The sequence below is a fragment of the Anoplolepis gracilipes genome, chromosome 1 (genome assembly GCF_047496725.1).
Source record: "Anoplolepis gracilipes chromosome 1, ASM4749672v1, whole genome shotgun sequence".
Lineage (NCBI taxonomy): Eukaryota > Metazoa > Arthropoda > Insecta > Hymenoptera > Formicidae > Anoplolepis > Anoplolepis gracilipes.
In genome coordinates this window covers 3,850,001-3,873,325 of record NC_132970.1, presented here as the reverse complement: position 1 = coordinate 3,873,325, position 23,325 = coordinate 3,850,001, and the positions used below count along the sequence as shown (strand labels likewise).

Below are 23,325 nucleotides of genomic sequence, written 5' to 3'. Positions count from 1 at the left end.
ATTTTTTAATACTCTGTATTAAATGTTCAATTGTCTTTAAAATAATTACTGTATCAATAACTTTAAAATTACATAAAATAATACATAATATATATAATAAATACGTTATTATTTTTATACAAAAAGTTATAGAAGAAATAATAAGCATAAACAAGATGTTCAAAACTTTTCATCGATTTATGTAGTAGCTTATATATATAATTATGAATTATATATTAGTAGAGTATATTATCTACAACTATTTTATGTCTGTAAAGACATTAATCTTTAATATGGAAACAATGTTAATTTTAACACTCTATAAAATAATATTCATAATTATTATGCAAATTTTAATATAACTAAATTATTAACTGTAAGATATATAATCTATACTTTTTAATCATAGTTCTTAATCATTGTCATACAACAGGGACGTTTCAATATACTATTACATCTTTTAATCTATATAAATATATATATAATAACAGCGTTGTTTTTCTTATGAGTTTACATAGATTGTTATCTAATTTGAAAATACGTCTTTTAATAACAAAAAAAGATAAAACAAAAAATAATTTGTAAAATTAAATTTACTAACCTTTTTTCTATCAATGAAGCGAAGAAAGAAGGTAAGTAGTTATTTATATATAACAGAAGAATAGAACCTATTATACATTTATAATTTATATCATAATCTACGAAGTGAAATGTGGAAAGCGTGACAAGTGAATATTTTCAAAAATGTTGCTAATTTGAAAACGTATTATTAAACAAAGTTGTAATTTTATAGAGCGTATATATGTTTCATATACTTACTACTATTTTATGTAAAGTTACCAAAGACTTACATTACAATTGTTTTTTCATTATTTATGATTTTGATAAACACTGAATGATTATGATCATTATTTGTTTCAATATAAATTGTAATTAGGCATATGTGTAAAGAAGATACAATTTTATTGAAAGAAAAAAAGATTCTATAATTTCCTGTAACATTGCATAGAAAAGAATAATATACTAAACAGATATATATGCTCTAAAACATTACAACTTTACCTACTGATATTTTTGTCATAAGATTATTTTTGAAAAAATCTACTTTTCAAATTTTATGCAATATCTGATATTATATATACTATTATATGTATAACATTCTATTGAAATAAATTCGTTCTTTCAATAACACTCGTCTGTTCTTATACGTAAATACTTATACGTAAATTATTAAATAAGTATTAACAATTAGTAAATTAATTAATATAAATTCACACAATTATAAACACTCAGATATTGCACCAATAATATAATGTCTTATTGATATCTATGTTCAAATCGCCTCTTTAAATATTACAGTTGCTTATAATGAATACTGCTATGTATTCTACGCTAAGTAAAGCAATTTTTGGAAACAGTTACACAGTTGACATATACAAATTCTAATAATACTTTTTCATGAATGTGAAATATATAATATATGTATAACTACCAAAATAATTAAATTGAAGTTACAACATATGTTTGTCCATCTTATGAAATCTCCCAAATATTTTGTAATTTGCAATGTATTATATATATAATGTAAAATATAGAATCTCTATACACATTCAAAATTAGTATTTGCATTCCATACATTTAGAAATCAAGAGACAAAGTAAAATATGAAAGTTTGGCAACTGTTTCGGCCTTCAGTGAAACTGTAGGCATAATACATTTTTTTCGTAATATTTTATCTACGTTTTATAAAATAACAAAGTTATTTTACAAAAAGTATATAAAAATTCTGATTGAAAACATACTATCTAAATCATAGTCACTATATGTATACGTATATACGCTTACGCTTATAAAAACAAATATACACATCTACATTATTCAATTTTCCTATCTTGAATTTATTTCAAGCAGGAAGCATACCTATGTTTCATAACGCAATGGCAAGTGTAGATTATATTGTAGCCATATCCGATTTTGTCAAGTCCACAGAAATTGTGTGACTAATTGTTGTAACATGTGCAGCCCCGCTACTCTCACTATCACTGTTAACAATATTTAACGACGAGATTTTGGCTCGTTGATATGCTACAACAGTGTTCAAGCTCAAGAATCTGGAACGAATAACTTTAACTGCATAAACTGAATAGTGTTAATGTTAAAACTTAAGAAAAAAGACTAGCATTTACTCCTACCTTATGCAGACGTACATAATCAATAATGCAGTTCCGGCTGCGAGCATTCTGATGATGGGCCCTTCTACAAGTTGAATAACTACCCACGCGGCAGCAGAAGATGCACACATTGTGGTAACAATAGCAATAGTTTGTAGACAATGGCGTGGAGTTAAACTATTTTGCCAATCTAATCGACTGGCATGTTCGACATTGTACTTTGTATTGCAAACTTTACAAATGAGACTATCAGCATTGACAGAACTCTAAAGAAGAGAAAACATAAAAATTACAATTTACAAAATACATTGCGCTCAAAAAACAACTTTCATTTAAAATAAGACATTGTAACTATCTTACCTCAACAAGCCAACGACGCAGACAATCATGATGTACAGCACTTACATCACCCCTACAATGGCATGGTTGTATTAATGGACCAGCATCTTGCCTGTCACTGTCATAACAAATCCAACAATCTTTGCTATTAATCGATGTTGCATCTGTAGAAAGAAATGCAGTGTCCTGAGACGTGCTCTTCTCTTGCAGTTCAATTTCTTTTATGTGTTTCCCCTGATCCAAATCCAATCTTTTCAATATACGCTTCGGATTTAGAATCCACAATTGTTCCGGACTGAAACAACAATAACATTGTAGATATGTATAACTATATAAAATGTATATAAAAAAATTTTTTATAATAAAAGTATAATACCTCATGCAGTTCCATAAAACACAGGGAAACCACAGTGCTACACCAACTTCAATAACGCGAAATACAACATCATGCCAATTTCTGCTGTACAATGGCACTCTAAAGATATAAATAAGAACGTAAGACAATTTCAAATATTGCATATATATAACTTATGTTACATATATAGAATTACTTAGAATATATATATATATATATATATATATACATATACATATATATATATATATATATATATATATATGTATGTATATATTTTTCCCTTTGTTTTCTTACTTTGTTTTCCAAAATTCACTGAGAGTCTCACTAAATAGAAAACCGACGATTATGAACAACATAAATGCTTGAGAAAGTAATCCAAATCTTGATTGATGTAATTGGGATGTATTCACTTGTTGCATGTGCAACGGGTCTGCTGCAGATGTAGATGGAACTGGATCGAATAACTTTGCTGTTACTTGATCCTCAGCATAAAGTTTTGTTTCATCAGTTGTACGTTTATTTGTTGCAATGGAAGCGACTCGATATTCATTTAAGAATCCACCACGAACCTAAATTAAAAGTATCATAACTTGAAAATGAAAAACTGAACAATAATATAAAATATGATATAAAGAAACATACCTTGAAAAATACTTCCACTCCGTATATCAAGAATAAAACCACTACAATGAACAGCAGTACTGCATAACAGCCATTGAATACATGTGTATAGAAACTCTAAAAAAATATATTTTTTTTAATTTTATAAATAATTTTGTTTTGATCAAATATACATGAGTGCATATCAATAAGTTAGTATAATAAATTGTTCAACTATATTTTCCATTCCGTTACTTACTTGATCTGCTTGTGAATATGTTTGAGCTGTGATAAATTCCGCTAATAGAAGAGAATATGTCATTATGTTAAAGACAACAAAAGCCAGAAAAGATTTTGATAAAAACTGAGGCTTGTCCCATCTGATGTCCCTGAGATGAAATACCTCGGCCCAAAAACAAACAATCAACGATGATCCACTCAGAAGTAGCGGATAATACGCTGACAGCAAACTTCTGGACCAGCCTTCTTTGAAAGCAGTCTATAAAAAAATTAAAAATACAATATTAAAATATATATGAAAATAACTTTTTTCCAAGTATAATATTTGTACATACCGGTGATGTAAAATATGCGCCTCGTATAATTGATGCAAGGAAAACTACAAAGTATAACACTTTCTGAGTAGTAACTCTGCATGCTCTCAAAAATGACGGTGCCTTCATTCTTTGCCATTCAGCAACAATGCACATGACAAGTTGTATCAAGCAAACAAAAGCTAATAAAAAAAAGATTGTTGCAAAAGCAACATAATAACTTAGATTTGGAATATGGCATTCTGGGCCATCAAATTGAATCTAAAACAGAATAATAACTGAATGAAATTAATATAATTTGGAGCGATTTAATGTAGTAAACAAAGTTATTACCTCACATAAGCAAGTTCCATTGTGACATTCTCCATGACCAGAACAATTTTCAATTCCACAACTATTATTCCAAGCCATCATACCAAATTTAACCAATATAGACAATGGATTTTGCGTACTTAGTGCAATCACTTGTTCCATGATCGTTAGATACAGAGCAACTGCTCTGATACAGTCTCTGAAAAACTATGTTTTGAAATGTCACTTTTCTCAATTGTCTTTTTAATACACATTACAAATAATATTAAAAAATAAATAACTTCATTTTGTAAAGAATGTACAAGAATGTACAAAGTTTGTGATGTCATTTCTAGATTCATGAAATTATTTAAAGATAAAAATTGATAAAAATTTAGATGAAAAAGTATATTATAGATCTATAGTAAATGAATCTTGAAAAACTTTTTTTCAATATTATTTGTACTTTCTTTCACACAAATTATTTACGCACAAAATAATTTAAATTATTATGACAAAAGAATTACATTAATAACACGATTACATATCCAGAATGCTCACACTAGTAATAACAGCATCTGCGCGCGCAACCGTACTAATCTTAGTGAGAGGGAAACATAACAATCGCCATATCGCGTGTGTGTCACACGTATATGGCATACGATGTATTACCGCGCTTGTGTATGTTTCCCTCTCCACTAAGTTAGTACGATTGCGCGCGCAGATATTGTTGCTAGCGTGGGTATTCTGGCATCATTATATATACATCATATATTATTCACATTCACTTATTCACTATTGTCACATTTATCTTTCATATAAATAAAAAGAAACCGAAAGAAAGAGAGATAAGTTCGTTGATAAAACAACAATGATATCGATTCACGCACATATTTCTATAGATATATTATAAATTTAGATTATATTTTTTGCTCAAAGGAAAATTTACACAAAATACAATGCACGCTGCACTGAACGATAAATCTCACGTATACTTTAATAGCAGAAATTAGGGGCAGAATGTGGTTCCGAAATAGAGTGTTATACCTGTTGTATTAAAGATCCCAGAATCGAGCTCGCCTGTGTTCCCACATATTAAGAGTGCTTAATAAGCACTCCAAACATACACGTTTAGAAAAGAAAAAAATCTAAGCATTATTATTATCTTAAAGGATTTAAATAAAAAATTTATATAAAAAAAAGAAATATATCTGGCAGAATGATTCAAATATGAATCCGTGCTATTAAATTAAAGACAGAGAGAAAGAGCAGATATTAATTCTTCCTATCAGGAAAATAGATTTCTTCCCCATTAATATCAATCAATATATTATGTGCGTATATGTTGTGCAGGCCTTGCCGTAGGTACAAAGTGAGTACAAGCGTGCGGAATGACGCGAGAACAAGGGGACAAGGGTCGCGTTTCGCGTTACATTAGTCAGCTGTCACAGTTCACTGTTGGTTGTTGGTGTTGGTCACTGGTCACTGTTGCTTGTTCTGCGCAAAACGTCACATCAAGCAACGCATCGATCTCAATTCTTCAGAGATGTGGCGCATCAAAGATCAATCACGTATCAATCGCAAACAATTTTATCGGATTAAAACGAGTAGAATCTTTCTTCATACTATGCATTTCGTCCAGCTTTAAATCTTTTCGATGATATAAAGTCTTTACTTAAAATAGTCCATCTAATTCCGACCATAAAACCACCTTCAATGACGTAAACATAATGCCTGATTTCGATGAATTGACTTGTCCAACTTTTTCACCAATGATAGATCTGTGTTTGTTAACTACAGTCGGACCTCTTAAGGTGCCTTTTCATGCTGACGCTCGACGCTCATTTTCAGCGTCAAAAGACATCACGACCAAAAATAAAAATACCAATTCGTTAATTTTGATCACGTGATCTGTTTTGACGCCAAAAATGAGCGTCGAGCGTCAGTATGAAAAAGCACCTTTATCCTACGACCCTCTTAGACAGGGTCTACAATAACTGTAGTAAATCTTAAGCCGTAAGAAATTAACCAATCACAATTGAGTTTCGAGAAGAATAATGAATATGATTGGTTAATTTTTTACGACTTACGACTCTATTGTAGACTCTATTGTAGTTCCAAGATTGAAGCTTCATCTCACGTCTTCAAATAAAAAAAAGAAACATAAAGAATCCAGCATAAAATCCGTTTGTTTTTGCTTCTTTCTAAACAAAATTCAGATTTCTCACATTTTTTCTCTCCAACTACACATTTGTCTCATTTCAAATGCAGAAAGTTCTAGGAAGTGCAAAACAAACAGATGTTTATTGTGCTTTGGAAACAGGTCTGAAGTATAATACCAATATAGTTTGACGTCACTTTATCAAGTATCGTAGCCGACGGTCGATATCTGTCTAATTGTGAAAATTGGTCGAAATATTCTTTAGACTCAACCGTGTTCAGCTCTTTAATAGACATAAACGAAATTATTCGAGGCAAGATATATTTTTTTAACTTAATTATCTCTTTAATTTACTATTTATATTTCCTCAAGAGAATAAACCCGTTTATTATATACGAAATATCTATAGGAATACGTGAATCGCTAAGTATATCATGAAATATATTATATAATATATATTCCGCGTTACACATAAAATATAGAAATAACATTATTCGAATGTAAGCTGTATTTTATAACGCTTTTATAAGCTTCAAAAATATTCCAAATGTTATCTCTCTTCGAAAATTGAAAACTATACTACTTCTTGTGACTTCGTAAAAACCCATAATAAAATAAATAAGTGCCTTTGTGTGAAATTTATATTTAATAATAACATGTTCAACGTCTATCCGTAATTTTATTGTAGCTTTGAAATCTTAATGTTAGTGACATTTGTTTAAATAAATGAATTTGAATAAAACAACATTTTTTTATATGAATATCTTTGTGAATTTTAGATGTCTGCTTCGCTGCCAAAACCACAGCTCCGTGGTCTCCACACATCGCAGATTAAAAAAAACCTTATAGGAATGATGATAGTCAGTGTCGGCTCGGCTCTGTTGTTCAAAGTACTTGTTGTTGATAAAAGGAAACAGAGATACGCCGACTTTTACAAGTATATGTTATAATTTTATATTATTATTACTGTTGTGTTATTTCTTCTAATTTCATTTTAATACAATGAAAACTGTTATATATCTACATGATTTTTCAGTTACTCATTTCTAAAATTATTGTTTTTGCAGAACCTATGATGCAGAGAAACAATTAAAAATAATGAACGAAGCTGGTCTTATGCAATCTTATACTCCTAAATAGAAGAAGATTCATAGATTATCATAAGCAATAGACAAAAACTTAAAACAATGTGAGAAAAGGAGAAATAGTTTATTTCAAAATTATATGTTATACATACCTCTATATATAATAAATAAATTTAACATAGAATTGTATATACATAAGTTTTTTTAACACAGTATTGTTGGCATAGTTTGTTTTAGTTGATTTCTTATTTTAAATTTATATCTTAAAATATTTATGACTTGTGTATATATAATATAATACATATATATATATATATATATATATATACACACACAAATGTATGTTTTTATGGAAGATTCTTTTAATGATTTCTAATGATTTCATTAACTTTTTATTACTATTTGTAATACTTGTCAATATCTTGCTACTGGATAAAAATTTTGAACTCCACTCTTATGCATGCAACATATATAATATTTATATTTATCATTTAATTTAAATTGGAGTAATAGCCTTTGTATTGCAGCCTTAATATTTAAATATTCTTTTTTTATCTAATTTGTATGTAAATGATGCGAGATATTGTTAGAGTGAGTAAGCGTAATTATCTGTATATTATATGATAAAATCTGACATAAAGTTGCGACGAACATTAAGCTAGTCTCGATGATACTTTGCATTTAGAAGAAAATTTGGGCGACAATATCATGGAGAGATTGAAGGTAAGAATCGAAGGCATTTCGAGGTTAGGGGACGTATATGTATATGTATAAAGCGATCGGCAAGATGGCGCGGCTCGTAAAATACCCAGCGTGCCCCGCGCGATTGATTTGCGCATGTCAGTTGTACGCATTGCAAATGGCGGCACCTTGTTATTGTTCATGGCGTTTTATGACTTGTCTCTTTATATTAGCGATTATGTCGAGTTTTTTCGCGATCCCTGCCGCGCGCTGTGTGCTGAGAGTGAAATAAGGGCCGCGCGGAGTGTTTCCGATTAAGATCAGTGGCCGGGCGGTGTGCCTCCGTGTTGTACGGACGCGTGAAATCCCGCACAGTGTCGGAAAGAAATGGGGTAACGTTGAAATTTTCCTGTGTTCATACGGTATCAAATCGGCGCTGTGCGCGACGGCTCAAAGTGAGGTCCGCTAACCCGAGCCGTTGCCCGCCGCGGATTCACACGGCTGCCTTAGTTTAGTGTATATACGCGCCGTGTGTAACGGATGCGCGGCTCGGGAATAAAAATAATTCCGACTTTTGACGGTGTCTATCTTTGAGCATGCTTGAGCCCACTTCACGTACACCTCCTCCGACGGACAAAATGGTGGGCCCCCCCCGATATCTGATGGTCTGGATGCCTTATTTCGACGAAAATCATTATGTTGCCCGTCGAGACGGCCGTCTCGTGCCACGAAACCGTCGACTCCCGTCGACACGCACGTCCGCGTTTCGCGCCCAGCTAAAAAAATGCGATCTATAACCTATTTCCTAACGTTGTTGAAGCAAGCACGGGTGCCCCCGCGGCCGCTTGTGCGCCCGTGGATTTTAATTGCCGTTCACGGACAGCGAGACGGCCTATCCGGGATAATTTCGCGGTTACGTACGCGTGTACGATGGTCGAAATATCGACGAGAAGCTCCACCGGCGTCCAGGATTCTTCGACAGAAATCGTTCGGGGATTTCCCGGAAATCGCGTACAAATTTATAACCTAGTAACGTTTAGTGGGCCTCACTTTTTGTTTATGCGCCCATGTTTTTGTCATTTTCTTGTTGTTTTTGCACGATCAGCTTTATCGATTGTATAGTAAATCATGCTTTTCCTCGAAAATACTCTCTCTCTCTCTCTCTCTCTCTTGTGTCATTGTCATTAAATATTATATCTACACATGAGTGAATTCTGTCTTGAAAACTTCGTTTTTTTTTTTTTTTTTTTTTTTTTTTTTTTTTGTGCTTGATAAAGATTTTAGTTTATTACATTTTGTAAAATTTCATACGATTCATAACATGCATACGAAATGAGTACAAAATATTAAATATAATAAAAACTATGAATTTCTGAAAAGATGCGTATGTGTGTGTCATATTTGACATTATTGACATATAATGTGCTAAAGAAAAACTTGCTATAAATATCTGTATAAGATCTATTATTTTTTCATTTTATTTTATTTTTTTTGTTATGTTTTGATATTTGTTATCTAAATTTATATATTTATATTAATTGCAAGATAAAATTGAAAAATTTGCATTAATTTTAATTTATTATATATATGCTATAAGTATATATTTGATATATTTACATTTATTCAGTTAAAATATTTCTGAAATATAATGCAAATTTGCTGTTCTTACAATCTTATACATTATTTTATTACAGATACATTTAAATACACGTATTTTATTACATGACACATTTAAATACACATATACATATTACTTTTTTGGAGTTTTAGAAAGACTAAAAAAGACTTAATTAATAAATTTTATATATCAATTATTGTATTCCAAATAGTTATATTTTGCTAACATGCATGTACATCTATATGAGGAATGTATAGTGTTACTTAACAATATATTATATTATTTATATGCATTAATGTTATATTACACAAGAACTTGTTTTAACAATGTTTATTCTCTATATAATTTAATGAAAACTCAATTTTTAATTTGACAGTAAACAAGATTAGTGGTATCGGTGTGATTTGGAGCTGTCGGTGTACAACTGATACACGACATCTCATCATCACACACACATATTGGAGCAACACCCTGAGGCGTTCCTAAACTCTCCGGGTAGTTATGTGATTTATGATTGGTACGTATATTTTATTATTATGTACAAATATTATTTGATTTCTATATACAAGTCATGCTTTTGTAAACTTAAGTAAGAGATTGTTACAATTGATTATCATTCATCACCAAACATTTTCAAGTAGATTTTAGAATTGAAACTATTAGAAAGTTCTGTGATTTTAAATAATTAAATTTATTTGACAAATTATTTTTTATGACATTGATAAAAAAAATACACTTTTTTGATATAATGAAAAATAGAGAAAGAAAGTAAAAGAGGTATGTAGACAGGCAAAAATTAGTTCTTATTTAATTCTGTTTATGATTTCTTTTTTTATAACATTTTTTATAAATTTTAAAACTATATATAATTAAATTTTTATATTATATTATTTATATTATATTATTTATATTATATTATTATATTATATTATTATATTATTAATATTATTAATATTATTTATATTATATTATTTATATTATTAATATTAATCAAAAAATATTACATTAGCATTGCCATCTCTGTTATTTCATTATTTTAAAACTTGACAAATATACGAAATAACTCTTTATTATTATTAATAAATATTTGATCATTATTTTTTATTATACAAAAATAAGTTTATATATTACTATTGAAATAATATCACAATAATGGATATTACAGTCATGGCGGCAGATAGTGATGGTGATCTGATTGAGACGGTGGTAACGTGCGAGGGTGATCTTGCAGATCCAGAGTTTCCTCAGAAGTTTGAAATTATTGTCGACCGTCTTAATGCTTTGCTTTGCAAAGGTAAACCAATAAATATAAAGTTTAATGATGATTCAAACAAGATAATGTGTATAAATATATTTATTATTTTTTGAATAATGTAAATGGACTATATGTTTAACTTATATATTTTTACAATTTACAGACAAAGGAGATGGGCTGAGAATAAATAAAGTAGAACCATGGAATTCTGTAAGAGTAACATTTTCAATACCCAGAGAAGCTGCTCTGCGACTTCGAGAGTTAGCAGCTCAAGGCTCTCCAACCCTTACACAACTTGGTATACTTTCAGTGCAAGTCGAAGGAGATCAGGTATAATTTATATAATAAATGTCTTTTGATTATATATTCTTTTTACAATATATTCTTGTATTATTGTTACATAATAATATTTTTTATGAATTTTTATAATTTGTGAGCAAAAATAATTAAGAAATATTACTTACATATTACTATGTTCTTCTACAGGTAATATCTTTGAGGATAGCCAGTCGCTTCGGTGGAGATGCACAAGAAATTGTGCTGCATTCTGGAACTACGCAAGATGGCGGAGTAAAATCGCAAGGCGATGTTACTAATAATACAACTACTGTTGATGCTAATCCTTCAACAGTTTTGCCTGGTCCCAGTAATTCCACCAGCATTTCGTCAGCACTACGCAATGTTGCTCAGATAATAGCAGCTGGTAAGTTTTCGTAAATTGTAAAATTGATGACAACAAAATATATAATATATACATATAATGAATTGAGTTGTACATGTGTAAATTTCTTTTTCTTTCAGGAACATCATCGGAGAAAGCTCCACAATTTCGTTCTCCAAATGTAGTTGCACCTACTGACTGTGATCCTATTCCACCGTTTCTTGCGAAATCAGTCCAATCCACGTCAACGAGCAATGTTGGCGTTTCTGGAAACCAGCAAGTAGCTAATTCTAATGCATCGCCTAGGAACAACTACAATGGTCCTTTCCCATTTGCCAGTATGACGCATGCTGCCCACGCAATACACAATCGCGAATCGCAGATTACAACAATTAAGAATACGATACAATTTAAGCACCATGCGCAACCGCCGCCGCCTTATCCATCTCAAGAAAATTTGGCGACGGTTACGGCACTGACAACCAGTCATACGACCACTCAACCAGTTGTTACCGTTGGACAATTAACGAATCAATACAAACCCACGACTATTGCTACAACATCTAGTCTGTCACCAAACAACAATACCAATCTGGCAGGGAGTTCGAACGGTAGTGGAAATCAGGTTGCCCTGTCCAGTCCATTACTCGTAAATCTTTTACAAAATGATGCTGGTTCGCATGCAAATAACGTCGTACCTGGTCAGAAGATGTTACCACCGGCTGTTATTGACAATTCTGGACTTACTAATCGTATGAGACCCACTAAGAAGCCTACAGTTAGAAGGAAAGACCTTCCGTCACCCAACGAGTCGCCACCGAATTTGGATACTTTGAGAAATGAAGACTTGATCGGAAAAACAGCGACGACAACGACGACAACAGTTATTCCTGACTTATCGCAGACTTCTACATCGTCGGCATTTGCGACTGTCAATGCTAATCAACCATCGTCGCTTCCATCGCAGCAGCATACGGTCAATGTAATCGGCAGTAGCACTGGACAGAACATGATGCCGCCCCAAGCAGTGCATCAAGTGCCGCCCAGTGGACAAATGCAGCAGCAGCAGCAAGCTACATCGACTTTACACAATCAAGTACAAACTCAACAAAAGTTTCCCAACATTAGGCAAGAATTGGCTTACAGGACTTCGCAGATGCAAATGCAGAATCAACTTCCCGCCAGGCACCCGGTAAATGGGCAACAAATTAGAACACCTTTGCAACAACGTCAATTTTTACTCCAACAACAGCAGCAGCTTCTTACGCAGCACCAACAACAAATAAATCAACAAATTGTCCCACAAGTCTCGACGCAGCAAGCTCTAATTCATCAACAAAATATAAATACGTCGATGCAAACCACATCTCTTAACAATCAGTCGCTATTACAACAACAACAACAAAATCAACAACAATTGCTACAACATTCGACAGTAGGCTTAAACGTCCCGCAACAACGGCTAGGTTACTTAAACAGTCAACGTCAACAAACCCCGTCGCCCTATCCGAGGCAACCTGTCCCGCAGCAAACACATTTAAGTCAACAAAATCAGTCTCTCAATGTACAACAACAACTACATCACAATCAAGTGAAGAACATGAATATCAATACCAGCGCAAGTACTGATTTTCGTTATGGACAGAGCCAAAATATCCTTAGTAGAAATTATCAATCTCCCTCAACGAGCAATGCTAACGGGACCACATGGAATGCACAGAGTAATTCTATTCCGCAAGGTGCTCAAGTCAACACCACACGTCTGTCAGTCTCGAATCAGGTTTCAGGTGCCTTTCCTCAATGTGGATCTCATATAAATAATTCTAATACTAGCATTGCTTCATCGCCTGTGACTAAAACGGAAGCTTCCGAGTCTTCGAAACCGGAAGAAGAGGGTCCGAAGCCAGAGCCGGAGTACACTTCAACCGGGAAGATACGACAATTTCTAATCAATCCTTTAACAGGACACTTGGAACCGATGCCCAGTGAAAGTTCAGATTCGGAGCCGGAAAGTGCAGTAGATAATCAGGATGATTTCTTCTCCTTTCCATCTCCGTCAAACGACAGATCAAACTCCATATTTTCCGACGATGACGCGGACAGTAATTTCTCAAGAAGAAACGACACGACGACAAACACAGATCAGTCTGATTCTGAGACAACGGCCAAGTCTACGGCCAGCGAAGGAAGTTTAAAGCATAGCAGAATAAAATCCAGCAGAGAGACTGCGCATAGTCCAATGCCAGGAGAGAAAATCAAACTAAGATTGAAATTGGAAAAATCCGAGCCCGTTACACCGGCTTACAAAGTTGACGTTTCTTTCGTGAATACACCGACCATGCGAAAAGCTGATAAATCTGTGAATAAAATTTTCACAAGTGGTGTTCCAAGTACAGGGAACGGTGACGAACCACTCCGAGTGCCTCCTTTACACATTTCTTTAAGAGGACGTAACGCTTCAGTAGTACAAAGGAAAAAAGAAAAGAAATCTCTGAAAGGTGAGAGTGAAAGTGATCTAATCAAGAGGAGAGGTAAATTGAAGAAGATGAAGGAATGTATTGATGGGAACAAGTTGCTGCAAAAGAAATCACCATTGAGTATGATCATAGGCACTTCATCTGCATCAAAACTACCTTTGTCCAATTCCACAATGATAAACAATGCTAATACCGTTTGCAAAATGGGTAATATGCTGCAAACTGCTATGGCCAAACCCAATGCCTTAAAACCAGAACTACCAGTGGATGCTGTACGATTACAAACTGGTACTATTACTAAGCCATGTTCAAGTAAAAACAGCGATGTAGATGATATACCACTGAATAGTAGAATACCATCTCCTTCGAAGCATAAATCTGCGATTGTAAATCAGTCTTTAAATACACCGCAAGTTTTAACAAAGACTCAAGTGGATCTTGATGCACAAAATCACATGCAAGAATATAAAATAGGCGGAGGTGAGAGAAAATTTATTCTCACTATATATATATAAAACTAATGTGTATATGTGTATATATATAATATATAATATATAATTAATAATTATATATATATATAATTATTAATATTCTTTGTCTTTTTTCCCAATTTATATATAATATATTCTTATTACAGGTAAAACAAAAAGAAGGGATTCTAAGAAAAAATCAGAATCTGGAGATGGTTTACATCGGGAACAAAACCTCCTATCAGGAGGTCGAATTTTAGATAATCAAGTGAAGTGGAGAAAACTTGGTTATAAGGGTGATACAACAACCCAATCAATAAGAAAATCAGATTCACTTTTAACTGGGAGTGATTTTAATACAGTCAAAAAGGTTGGCGAAATTCGGAGAACGAGCGATAGCGACATTAATAAATCAGCAATTGAAAAAAATAATTCGCTGACTAGTATTGCTCCGAAATTAACAGAGCTTAATGGCATGAAGAAAGATTTAATAAGTCAAGACAAAAAAAGGCGGTTAAGTTTAATTGATGAAAAAGATCTGCATTTAGGAGGTAAAAAAATATATAATTTTTTTTATTTTAATACATAATAGTTATATAATTACATATTTATGTATAAAAGTATGTATGGAATAATTCATTTTTGAATATGTTGTAGAATCTCCAAATACAGAAGTTACACATTTTAACAGTCAGAAGATAGTTTCTGAATGTTCTGCAAGTACAGTACCAAGTATAAAAACCAATGTCAGCCTATCCTTTGAGAGCGATTCTGGTTTAAAATCGACAAATTCGTCGGCGCAGCAGGGCGACTCTAGAAATACATCTAACAACCCTGAGAATAAGATACCTGTGCATGCAGAGACTACAACAAAAAATTCTCAACCACCTATAGCTAGAATTCTTTCTGTCAAGTGTAAATCTGATAGGGAGAATTACATCGCCACTATTAAAAATCAAATCATCAGTCAACAGCTGAAAAATCATATGATTGCTAAGAGTGAAGCAAATTCCATTATGAATAGACACAATAAGACAGGTGAACAGTTGAGTTTTAGTCATAAGAAGACAATTCAAAACCATATTGTAAAACAACAAATGGACAGACCGGCAACGGATAGTAAAATAGATAGCGCATCGCAAAGGATTAGTTTATTGAAGACTACATCAGGCAATACAGTAATGGGTAATTCGGTGGACCAAGTCTCTAGAACCCAGAACATTGATGCACCTGCAAATAAGCCGACCTTACCTATTGGTGAGATAAATGTGACTGAAGCAAAGGTCAAGCAAAAATTACTCGAAAATACAACAGTACCTATTGGGATTGGTGTTGACGCGAATATCGAAAGAGTCGGCAGCAGCGGGGGTGGCGAAGACTCGGGTATTGAGTCGATGGATGCTCTTTCGGAAAAATCACCAAACCAAGGAGAGTCACCTTTGCATAGGCCAGCATCGGCAACCGAATCAGTGACACAGAGCAGCGCCAAAAATGTAATACAGGGGGAACCCACCTTATCAACCACCAATAAGAACGTGCCTTCCTCAACTAGTAGTAGTGATATGTGTTCAAATTCCCATTCGGAACTTCTCAAGTCCAGTGGCCCGCAAAGGTTAAGTCCTGTGTCTGTAGCAAGTTATCTTGAAAACCAGTTGAATCGCAATATATCAAACTCCAGTGAGCATGACACAAAAAACGTGTCTAGTGAAAAATCATTGACAATTCCGAGAACTGGACATTGTAGTGATTTGATTGCTAGTTTAGATACAGCAAGTAATGACAAAAGTGTGTCCAGTATCCCTTTAGCGACGAGAACATTTGACACTGTTGTGACAACATCTATAACCAGCAGTATGACTAGTGATAATAACTTATTGCAATGTGCGCGTCAACAAGCAAAAGATTTCTCTGATAAGGATAGTTCTAGTGTTAAATTAGAGAGTACTGTTAACCAAAATGATCAGGGTAAGGCAAACTCTAAACATGAAGAATCGAGAGCTGCGGAAAGCGTATCTGAAGATAGTACGAAAGCGATTGTAGAAAGTAACAGTGCAATTAGATTAAGCGATGAACCTCACGGACAAAATAATAATAATAATAATAATGGTGTGCCTATAATACAAAATCACGTTGCTTATAGTAAAGTTGACACGATAAAACTCGATAGTGTGCTCGCGAACAATACTAACGCGGCGACGGATAATTCTTGCTCGAACAATGAGAGTTGCAATCTAGAAATCAAAGTTGAATCTAAAATTAACGTAAAAGTGGACGATACTAGGCAAACTGATCGGTTCGAAGTTTCAAAAAATAGTAACATTTCACTGAATGCAAAGTCCGTCAAGTTAGAAACGTGCACCGAACAAAATCAGAAGTGTAATGTACAAAGTCATCAGAGTCAGATTATGCTCAGAGAGCCTTCTGTAAATCTTCAAAAAGTGACGGACGATTTAGTTAAAAAGATGGTTAATGATTCGAGCGATCTAAACGTAGGTGGTATCCAGTCGCCTCTCGGAGAAGATCCGCAGCCTATCAGGATTACACCACCATTATACACGTACTCCAATCCTGTAGTTCTGCAACGGGATGAAACTCCGAGCCCGGCAGCGCAAAATCCTGAGGTAGACTCCAGCGATGTGGAACACCTTAAACGGAAACGTAGGAGGAAGCAAGAACTCGAAGGACGACAGGATATCATATGTATAGAGGATAATGATGAAGGACACTTTGTGGAGAGGCTAAACTCCAACAATTCGGAGGAGTATATCAAGAGACCACCTAAGTCGTTGCTGGAGCAGCTTCTAATAGATATTCCGAACGACAACAACGAAAAGAGATCATTGAGAACCAGATCGCAAAAGTTGAACAGCCCGGATATCGCAAAAACTCCGAAAAGCAGCCCCCATGGTCCTAATAAATTAGAGGAACGCCGTAGTATATCACCCTACGCGAAAGCAAGTCCGAAACTGGCGGTATCGAAACTGTCTCCTAACGCGACAATAAAAATAGGGAAACGGAAAAGGCAAGAGAGCGAGAGTTCCGTTGCATCGAGCACAGCTGACGATCCACAACCAAGACCAGGTAAACGGAAATGCTCAGAGAATGCGGCAGAACTTATTAAAGCTTGCATGGGTGTAGAAGAGGCTGGTTCTATAAAGAAACAAGTGCCTGGCAAGGAAGAGCAATCAAAAAAGGGGTTCAACATATTGACAAAGGCTAAGAAAGGTGTTTATTTATTTCTTATGCGACTATTTCTCCGTGTGTAGATAGTAGTTGAGTTTTTTTTTTTTTTTTTTTTTTTTTTACAAACATTTTTATCTAAATTATCTCTTTCTTTTTTTATGTATTTATATCTTTCTACATATACAGTTTAGCTGTTAGTGCATCAAGTATTAATGATCGATTTTTTTTCAAACTTGCATGAAATTTCTTCTTTATAGCGAAAATTTTATAGAGTAATTGTCTAATTTTATGAAGATTTAAACATCACAAATTTACCTTCGCGTGAAACACATAAATATGTATATTAAAATATGTATAACAAATGAGATAGTTTTTCATAAAATTTTCGCTAAGGAAATCCCAAATTCAGTAAGGAATTTCTCATTATCAGCTAATGTGGTAGGTGGACACCCTGTATATATTATGTAATGATTTTAAAGATTTATATAGATTTTTCGTAATATAACAAATTAAGGACTGCCAAAAACAGGACTGTTTATATGCAATTATTATCATAAAGATATATTAATTAGAATTATTGTATTGTCATGAAAAAGAGAAGAAGAGAGGGGGAGGGGGGGAGAATAAAGTTGTAATAATGGAAATTGTTAAATCAACTATGCACAAATGTAATAATTCAAATTATCATGATTTATTGAAATGAGACTGAAGAATATACATGAAATATTGCAATATTTGATGCAGAATTACACTTCTCAATTTCATTTTAGTGTATATTTATAATTCTAAAATTATTTATCTCTCATACTTGTCTGACTTATAATACTTAGATCAAACTTATATGTGACATAAGCGGTTTCTTATATTTTTAGGTCCCATTGTGGTAGAAGTAGATTCGTCTGATGATGAACCATTGATTGAATCTGTAGGAAAAGCAAGAGTTCGATTGTCAGATGAAACATCCGCTGCTTCCCCAAAGCCTAAAGATCAAAAGTAAGCAACACTGATGCATTCTTTTATGGTGCCCAGAAAATAAAATTAAAAAAAAAAAGAAAAATAATCTCTGAGATTTGAGATTTTTTACTACATAAGATAAGCTTTTGTTACTTTAGAGCGAGTTTAAGCTACAGCTGTTTCTGGCAGTCAAATTAATTCCAGTAATATATTAAATTTCAATGCCAATAATAGAGTGCAAAGAGAGAGCCGTTTGTTAACTACCAAGCAGCCGAGTATGCCTATGGCAACGACGTCGACAACGACGACGACAATGATTGCGACGACTACGATGACGACAACAACACCAACGACAACGACGGCGACGACGACGATGATGACTACAATGACGACGATGACAACGACGACGGCGGCGACGACGATGACGATAACAATGACGACGACAATGACGACAATGCCAACGATGACGACGATGACGGCTGCAGTGGCAACGACGGCGGCAGTTACTGTCGGGAAGGAGAGGTTACGAGGCACTTCTGTATCTAGCAACGAGTCTGTGGGCGAAGTAACGACAAGAAGATCTGTACGGCAGAACACAGCTTCACCACTAGCTACACCAGCAAGCAATACTAGGGGTGCGTCTAGAACCTCAGATGATGTTAACAGAAGGAAAACTCGTAGTGGTGCTGGTATGTAACCGATTTATTCTAAAAGAGCTCATATATAAAAGATACACTCGGATATATTCGATTTACAAGTATCAATTCATTATCTCTCAATAATCATGTTGTTAATATTTTTTTTTAATTTTACGTATATACACAAATACATATATACATATAAACATATGTACATACATATATACATACATAATTACGTACATAATTACATATATGCACATATACACTACATATATATATATATATATATATATGTGCGTGCGTGCGTGCGTGCGTGTGCGTGTGCGTGTGCGTGTGCGTGTGCGTGTGCGTGTGCGTGTGTGTGTGTGTGTGTGTGTGTGTATCGCATATATATATAATTTATTATTTAAATTATGGAATTTTTAAAATTCTATGCTGTTTTTGTCTTTTCTCTACAAGTTTTAACATGATATGTTATAAAATTTACATTAAACATTAATGAAAGATCATGATTATAGATGTTAACTATATAGTTTGCATACTATTTTACTTGAAAACATCTCGTACAGCGGACAAACATTGTTTTAGTAACAGCGGAGACGGCAGAGCAAGCGAAGCGAAGGCGAATATCCCGAGAAAACAAATGACCTTCGGGAAGTGACCTTGACAGTGATTAGCTACCGTCGCTCGTCAAGGCCTATCATCTGTCTGATTGTAAATCTGATATAAACGGGTATTTGATCGTCGTGTGGCTGGATCCTACCTGGTGAAACTGTATGCGTCACATTAGCGCACAACATTGCTGTATATGTATCGGGAGTATTGTGTCAAAAAAGAAATGCTAGACGGTGTGTGAAAGCATTTTGTGCTATAAAACATTTATTGGCTGCTATTAAGTTAGTCATACATGAAAGATAGTATATTTCAATTTTTTTCTTCCTCACTCTTCATGTTTTTTCTTTTCTCTAGAGCATAGAATATAAGAATTATATTGTTGTAACATTTGAAGAGAGTTTTGTATATTTAATAAGTCATTAATTATTAATTGTTATGTTCTTAAATGTTTAAGACTAGCGAACAAAATAAAAGCAATCTACTTTGATTCTTTTCTTTCACCGTCTAGCGTTTTCATTTATGTTGTACTCCTATAAACAGCAAAGTTTAGTTACTCAGATTTGACTTGCTCACGATGCATTATATACTATAATCTAAGTAACTGAACTAACTCAAAACTGCCGAGACATTGTATGTAACTTTCTTTTATCAGTCAGATGTTTCATTCTATCCTCGAAAATTAAATTTCATTCTTCGATGTGCAATTTTCTAACGTTATCGTCTGTTAGGTGTAAACACAAGAAACACAAGAAACTGCAAGTTAGCTTTAGAAAGATTTAAGAAAATTCAAACTCGAACTATTTATGTTTCGGGTATCATCTTCTCTCATATAATTTCTTTCGTTCATTGTATCATTAAAAAAGAGTAGCAGTAAAAAAGTCCAAATTTTTTAAGTGTCAAAAACGTGAATTTGACTGTACTGCCGTAAGTAAAATACATATTTATAAATATGTGGATAAATTTATTACCTGGTGGGGCTTGTATAGATCACTACTGACGACTTTACTGATAGACTCTGTTTAAGCATGTCTAATTTGTGTACACATATTTATTTATTATGTATCATCTATTTGTTATAAAATTTTTCTGTACATGCATGTCTAAGTAAAATGTGCGCCGTGTGTGTATATGAAATAACGATATATGAATTTTCCACACGAATTAGTTTTTGCCCTTTTGCTGTAAGCTCAAGATACAAAGTAATAACACATTTTCGTACTTATCTATGCAAAAGATAAAAACGTTTTTGAGATATTGTAATTTGGACAATTATATGTGATTACACGATTACATTTTGAATATATTAAGAATTGTTACAGCTTGAATTTTGAAAATAATGAATTTACATATTGATTTAATAAGAACAATGACAAATGTAACAACTGTTATTCATGTTTATAATTATAGAAATGTATATATATATCTCTTTTAATCAACAATTTAACAATTAACTTTGCAGTTGCATTATTATACATTTTCATTTTTCAAACTCATCAAACATGGTCTTTCAGTAAAAAATTCGTTGTGTGTGAGTTATATAATATTCAGAAATTGGGGTATAGAACTTTTAAAAAGGATTTATTTTATTCATGAAATATGAACACAGTGAACGTCGGAAGCTATGCATAAATATGCGAAGATGATAAAAATAATTATTATAAGAAAACTAATTAATACAATGTTAATTTGATATAGGTAATATATGAATGAATATATTTTGTAAATAATTTCTTGTAAAGATGGACAAAGCACATCCTTTCTCCCTATTGTGTATATATGGAAACTGTTTAAATTTTTATTAAATTAGTAATAATTGAAGTATATCGTGCAAAAATAAAAATCGTAATTGTCATTATTATTATTATTATAATTATTCTCTCGCGTTCATGTAATTAAAATATACTTATTCTTCTTATACAAATTTAGAACTACATTGAATTATATGTGCATACGTATATACAAGATCTATGTATGTGATTTATATCGATTATTGTTTTTGTGAACAGATAATCTAGTTTTATATATTGTATAAATATAACTTACACATATATATAGAGAGAAAGCTAGAGTGTGTGATTGTGTGTATTGTGCGTGTATTGTTGAGAATTTAAAGTTCTAGCTGAGCCTGAGTAGTCATCATTGTGTAGCACTCTCTGTCGAAACATTTCATCCTATTATGCAGTTCCGATAATTGACATTTCTCTTTTCAAGCGAAAATTTAGAATATTGTTTAGTAAATAATACTTCATTCATTATAAATATTAATAATTAATTAATTTTAATTATTTATATTAGTTATGTTTCTCTTTAAATATCTCTTAATTTTCTGCAAACTTTAGAATATCTGTGTTTAATATTGTGTGAACAGCTTTCGTTGAAAGCTATAAATACACTCATTGTCAGATAAATATTCTAAATACATTTTATTTAGAATATTAACCTATATGATTATAATTAATGATTATGATTAGAAACTATATCATAACTAATGTATGTGTGTTAAAAATTGTGGATCGAAAATTACGTGACCCAATTTTATCACCGTCATTTTTAAATATACATGGTTTTGTACAAAAAAAAATATGCGATTTTTTATGACAGATCAAGTAAATATTTATTATATGATAAAGATTATTGCTACAATTGTTACAAGCATAGAATGTACAAAGTATAATAAGTGCAGTGCTCAATTATATAGTATGCATACAAATTTTCTGATCAATACTTTTCTCCCAAAGGTTCGATGGCTACCAGGCAGCACTTTAATAGAAAAATGCTTCTCTCACGCTAGTAATACCGAATTCAATGATATTTAAAATAGGAGAGAATTTCATCGATCTATACCCAACAAATTAAGAGACAGACTGCTTTTTGGGTTATAGCTTCGTTGAATTTATTTCCTACTTTCAATATTGATTTAAGTTATTTAATTAGATTATTGCTTGTTTATCAGAATTTATTTCTATTAGACACTGCTGGGTCTATATATTGTACATAATAGTATACTTATTTTACTCGGATGGGAAATTACAACCTGATTGTACATAAAACTATGAAGAAATGGGTACACACGACTTGCGCGTTTGATTTAATTCGTATCCTATAACATTAATAGGATCGAGTGTAATATATAGTAATTTAATATCGCAGAATATACAAGAATAATTGAAAAAAATATTGTAATTTTGATGTGTAAAATATTCTCTTTCACATTAGATAGATAAGCTAGGCA

The 23,325-nt window shown here is 32.7% G+C and overlaps 2 protein-coding genes across 7 annotated transcripts; one reads left to right on the top strand and one right to left on the bottom strand.

Moving 5' to 3' along the window:
- Nucleotides 1–543: 543 nt before the first annotated feature.
- LOC140673513 (uncharacterized) lies at nt 544–5,744 on the bottom strand. Of its 4 annotated transcripts, none has more exons than XM_072906492.1 (10): nt 5,340–5,744; nt 4,335–4,520; nt 4,023–4,262; nt 3,707–3,946; nt 3,490–3,585; nt 3,142–3,416; nt 2,866–2,964; nt 2,511–2,784; nt 2,172–2,416; nt 544–2,090 (listed from the first exon to the last, which is right to left on the bottom strand). In XM_072906492.1, the coding sequence occupies exons 2-10, from the start codon at nt 4,473–4,475 to the stop codon at nt 1,931–1,933; spliced, it is 1,770 nt and encodes a 589-aa protein (XP_072762593.1). In that variant the 5' UTR covers nt 4,476–4,520; nt 5,340–5,744; the 3' UTR covers nt 544–1,930. The 4 variants fall into 4 exon arrangements, with proteins under 4 accessions (XP_072762593.1, XP_072762600.1, XP_072762603.1 ...); XM_072906499.1 differs by having other exon boundaries at nt 4,335–4,512; XM_072906502.1 differs by lacking the exon at nt 5,340–5,744 and adding an exon at nt 4,820–4,937.
- A 2,629-nt stretch (nt 5,745–8,373) lies between these two features.
- Nucleotides 8,374–21,037, top strand: LOC140673484 (uncharacterized). 3 transcript variants are annotated; one of them, XM_072906471.1, is made up of 11 exons: nt 8,374–8,611; nt 10,214–10,354; nt 11,003–11,131; nt 11,256–11,422; nt 11,579–11,795; nt 11,894–14,710; nt 14,868–15,251; nt 15,358–17,925; nt 18,756–18,876; nt 19,072–19,526; nt 20,067–21,037. In XM_072906471.1, exons 2-11 carry the CDS (start codon nt 10,348–10,350, stop codon nt 20,123–20,125), a joined length of 6,924 nt encoding a protein of 2,307 aa, XP_072762572.1. In that variant the 5' UTR covers nt 8,374–8,611; nt 10,214–10,347; the 3' UTR covers nt 20,126–21,037. The 3 variants fall into 3 exon arrangements, with proteins under 3 accessions (XP_072762572.1, XP_072762578.1, XP_072762575.1); XM_072906477.1 differs by lacking the exon at nt 8,374–8,611 and adding an exon at nt 8,630–9,230; XM_072906474.1 differs by lacking the exon at nt 8,374–8,611 and adding an exon at nt 8,630–9,248.
- The last annotated feature ends 2,288 nt before the right edge of the window (nt 21,038–23,325 follow it).

Excerpts from the sequence above, each read along its gene's own strand:
- LOC140673513 (XM_072906492.1), bottom strand. The coding sequence starts at position 4,475 with ATGGAACAAGTGATTGCACTAAGTACGCAAAATCCATTGTCTATATTG. Across the intron at positions 4,263-4,334 it reads ATGGAACTTGCTTATGTGAG|ATTCAATTTGATGGCCCAGA; the intron begins GTAATAACTTTG and ends ATTCTGTTTTAG. Across the intron at positions 3,586-3,706 it reads CATATTCACAAGCAGATCAA|AGTTTCTATACACATGTATT; the intron begins GTAAGTAACGGA and ends ATATTTTTTTAG.
- LOC140673484 (XM_072906471.1), top strand. Across the intron at positions 11,132-11,255 it reads TAATGCTTTGCTTTGCAAAG|ACAAAGGAGATGGGCTGAGA; the intron begins GTAAACCAATAA and ends TACAATTTACAG. Across the intron at positions 11,796-11,893 it reads TGCTCAGATAATAGCAGCTG|GAACATCATCGGAGAAAGCT; the intron begins GTAAGTTTTCGT and ends TTTTTCTTTCAG.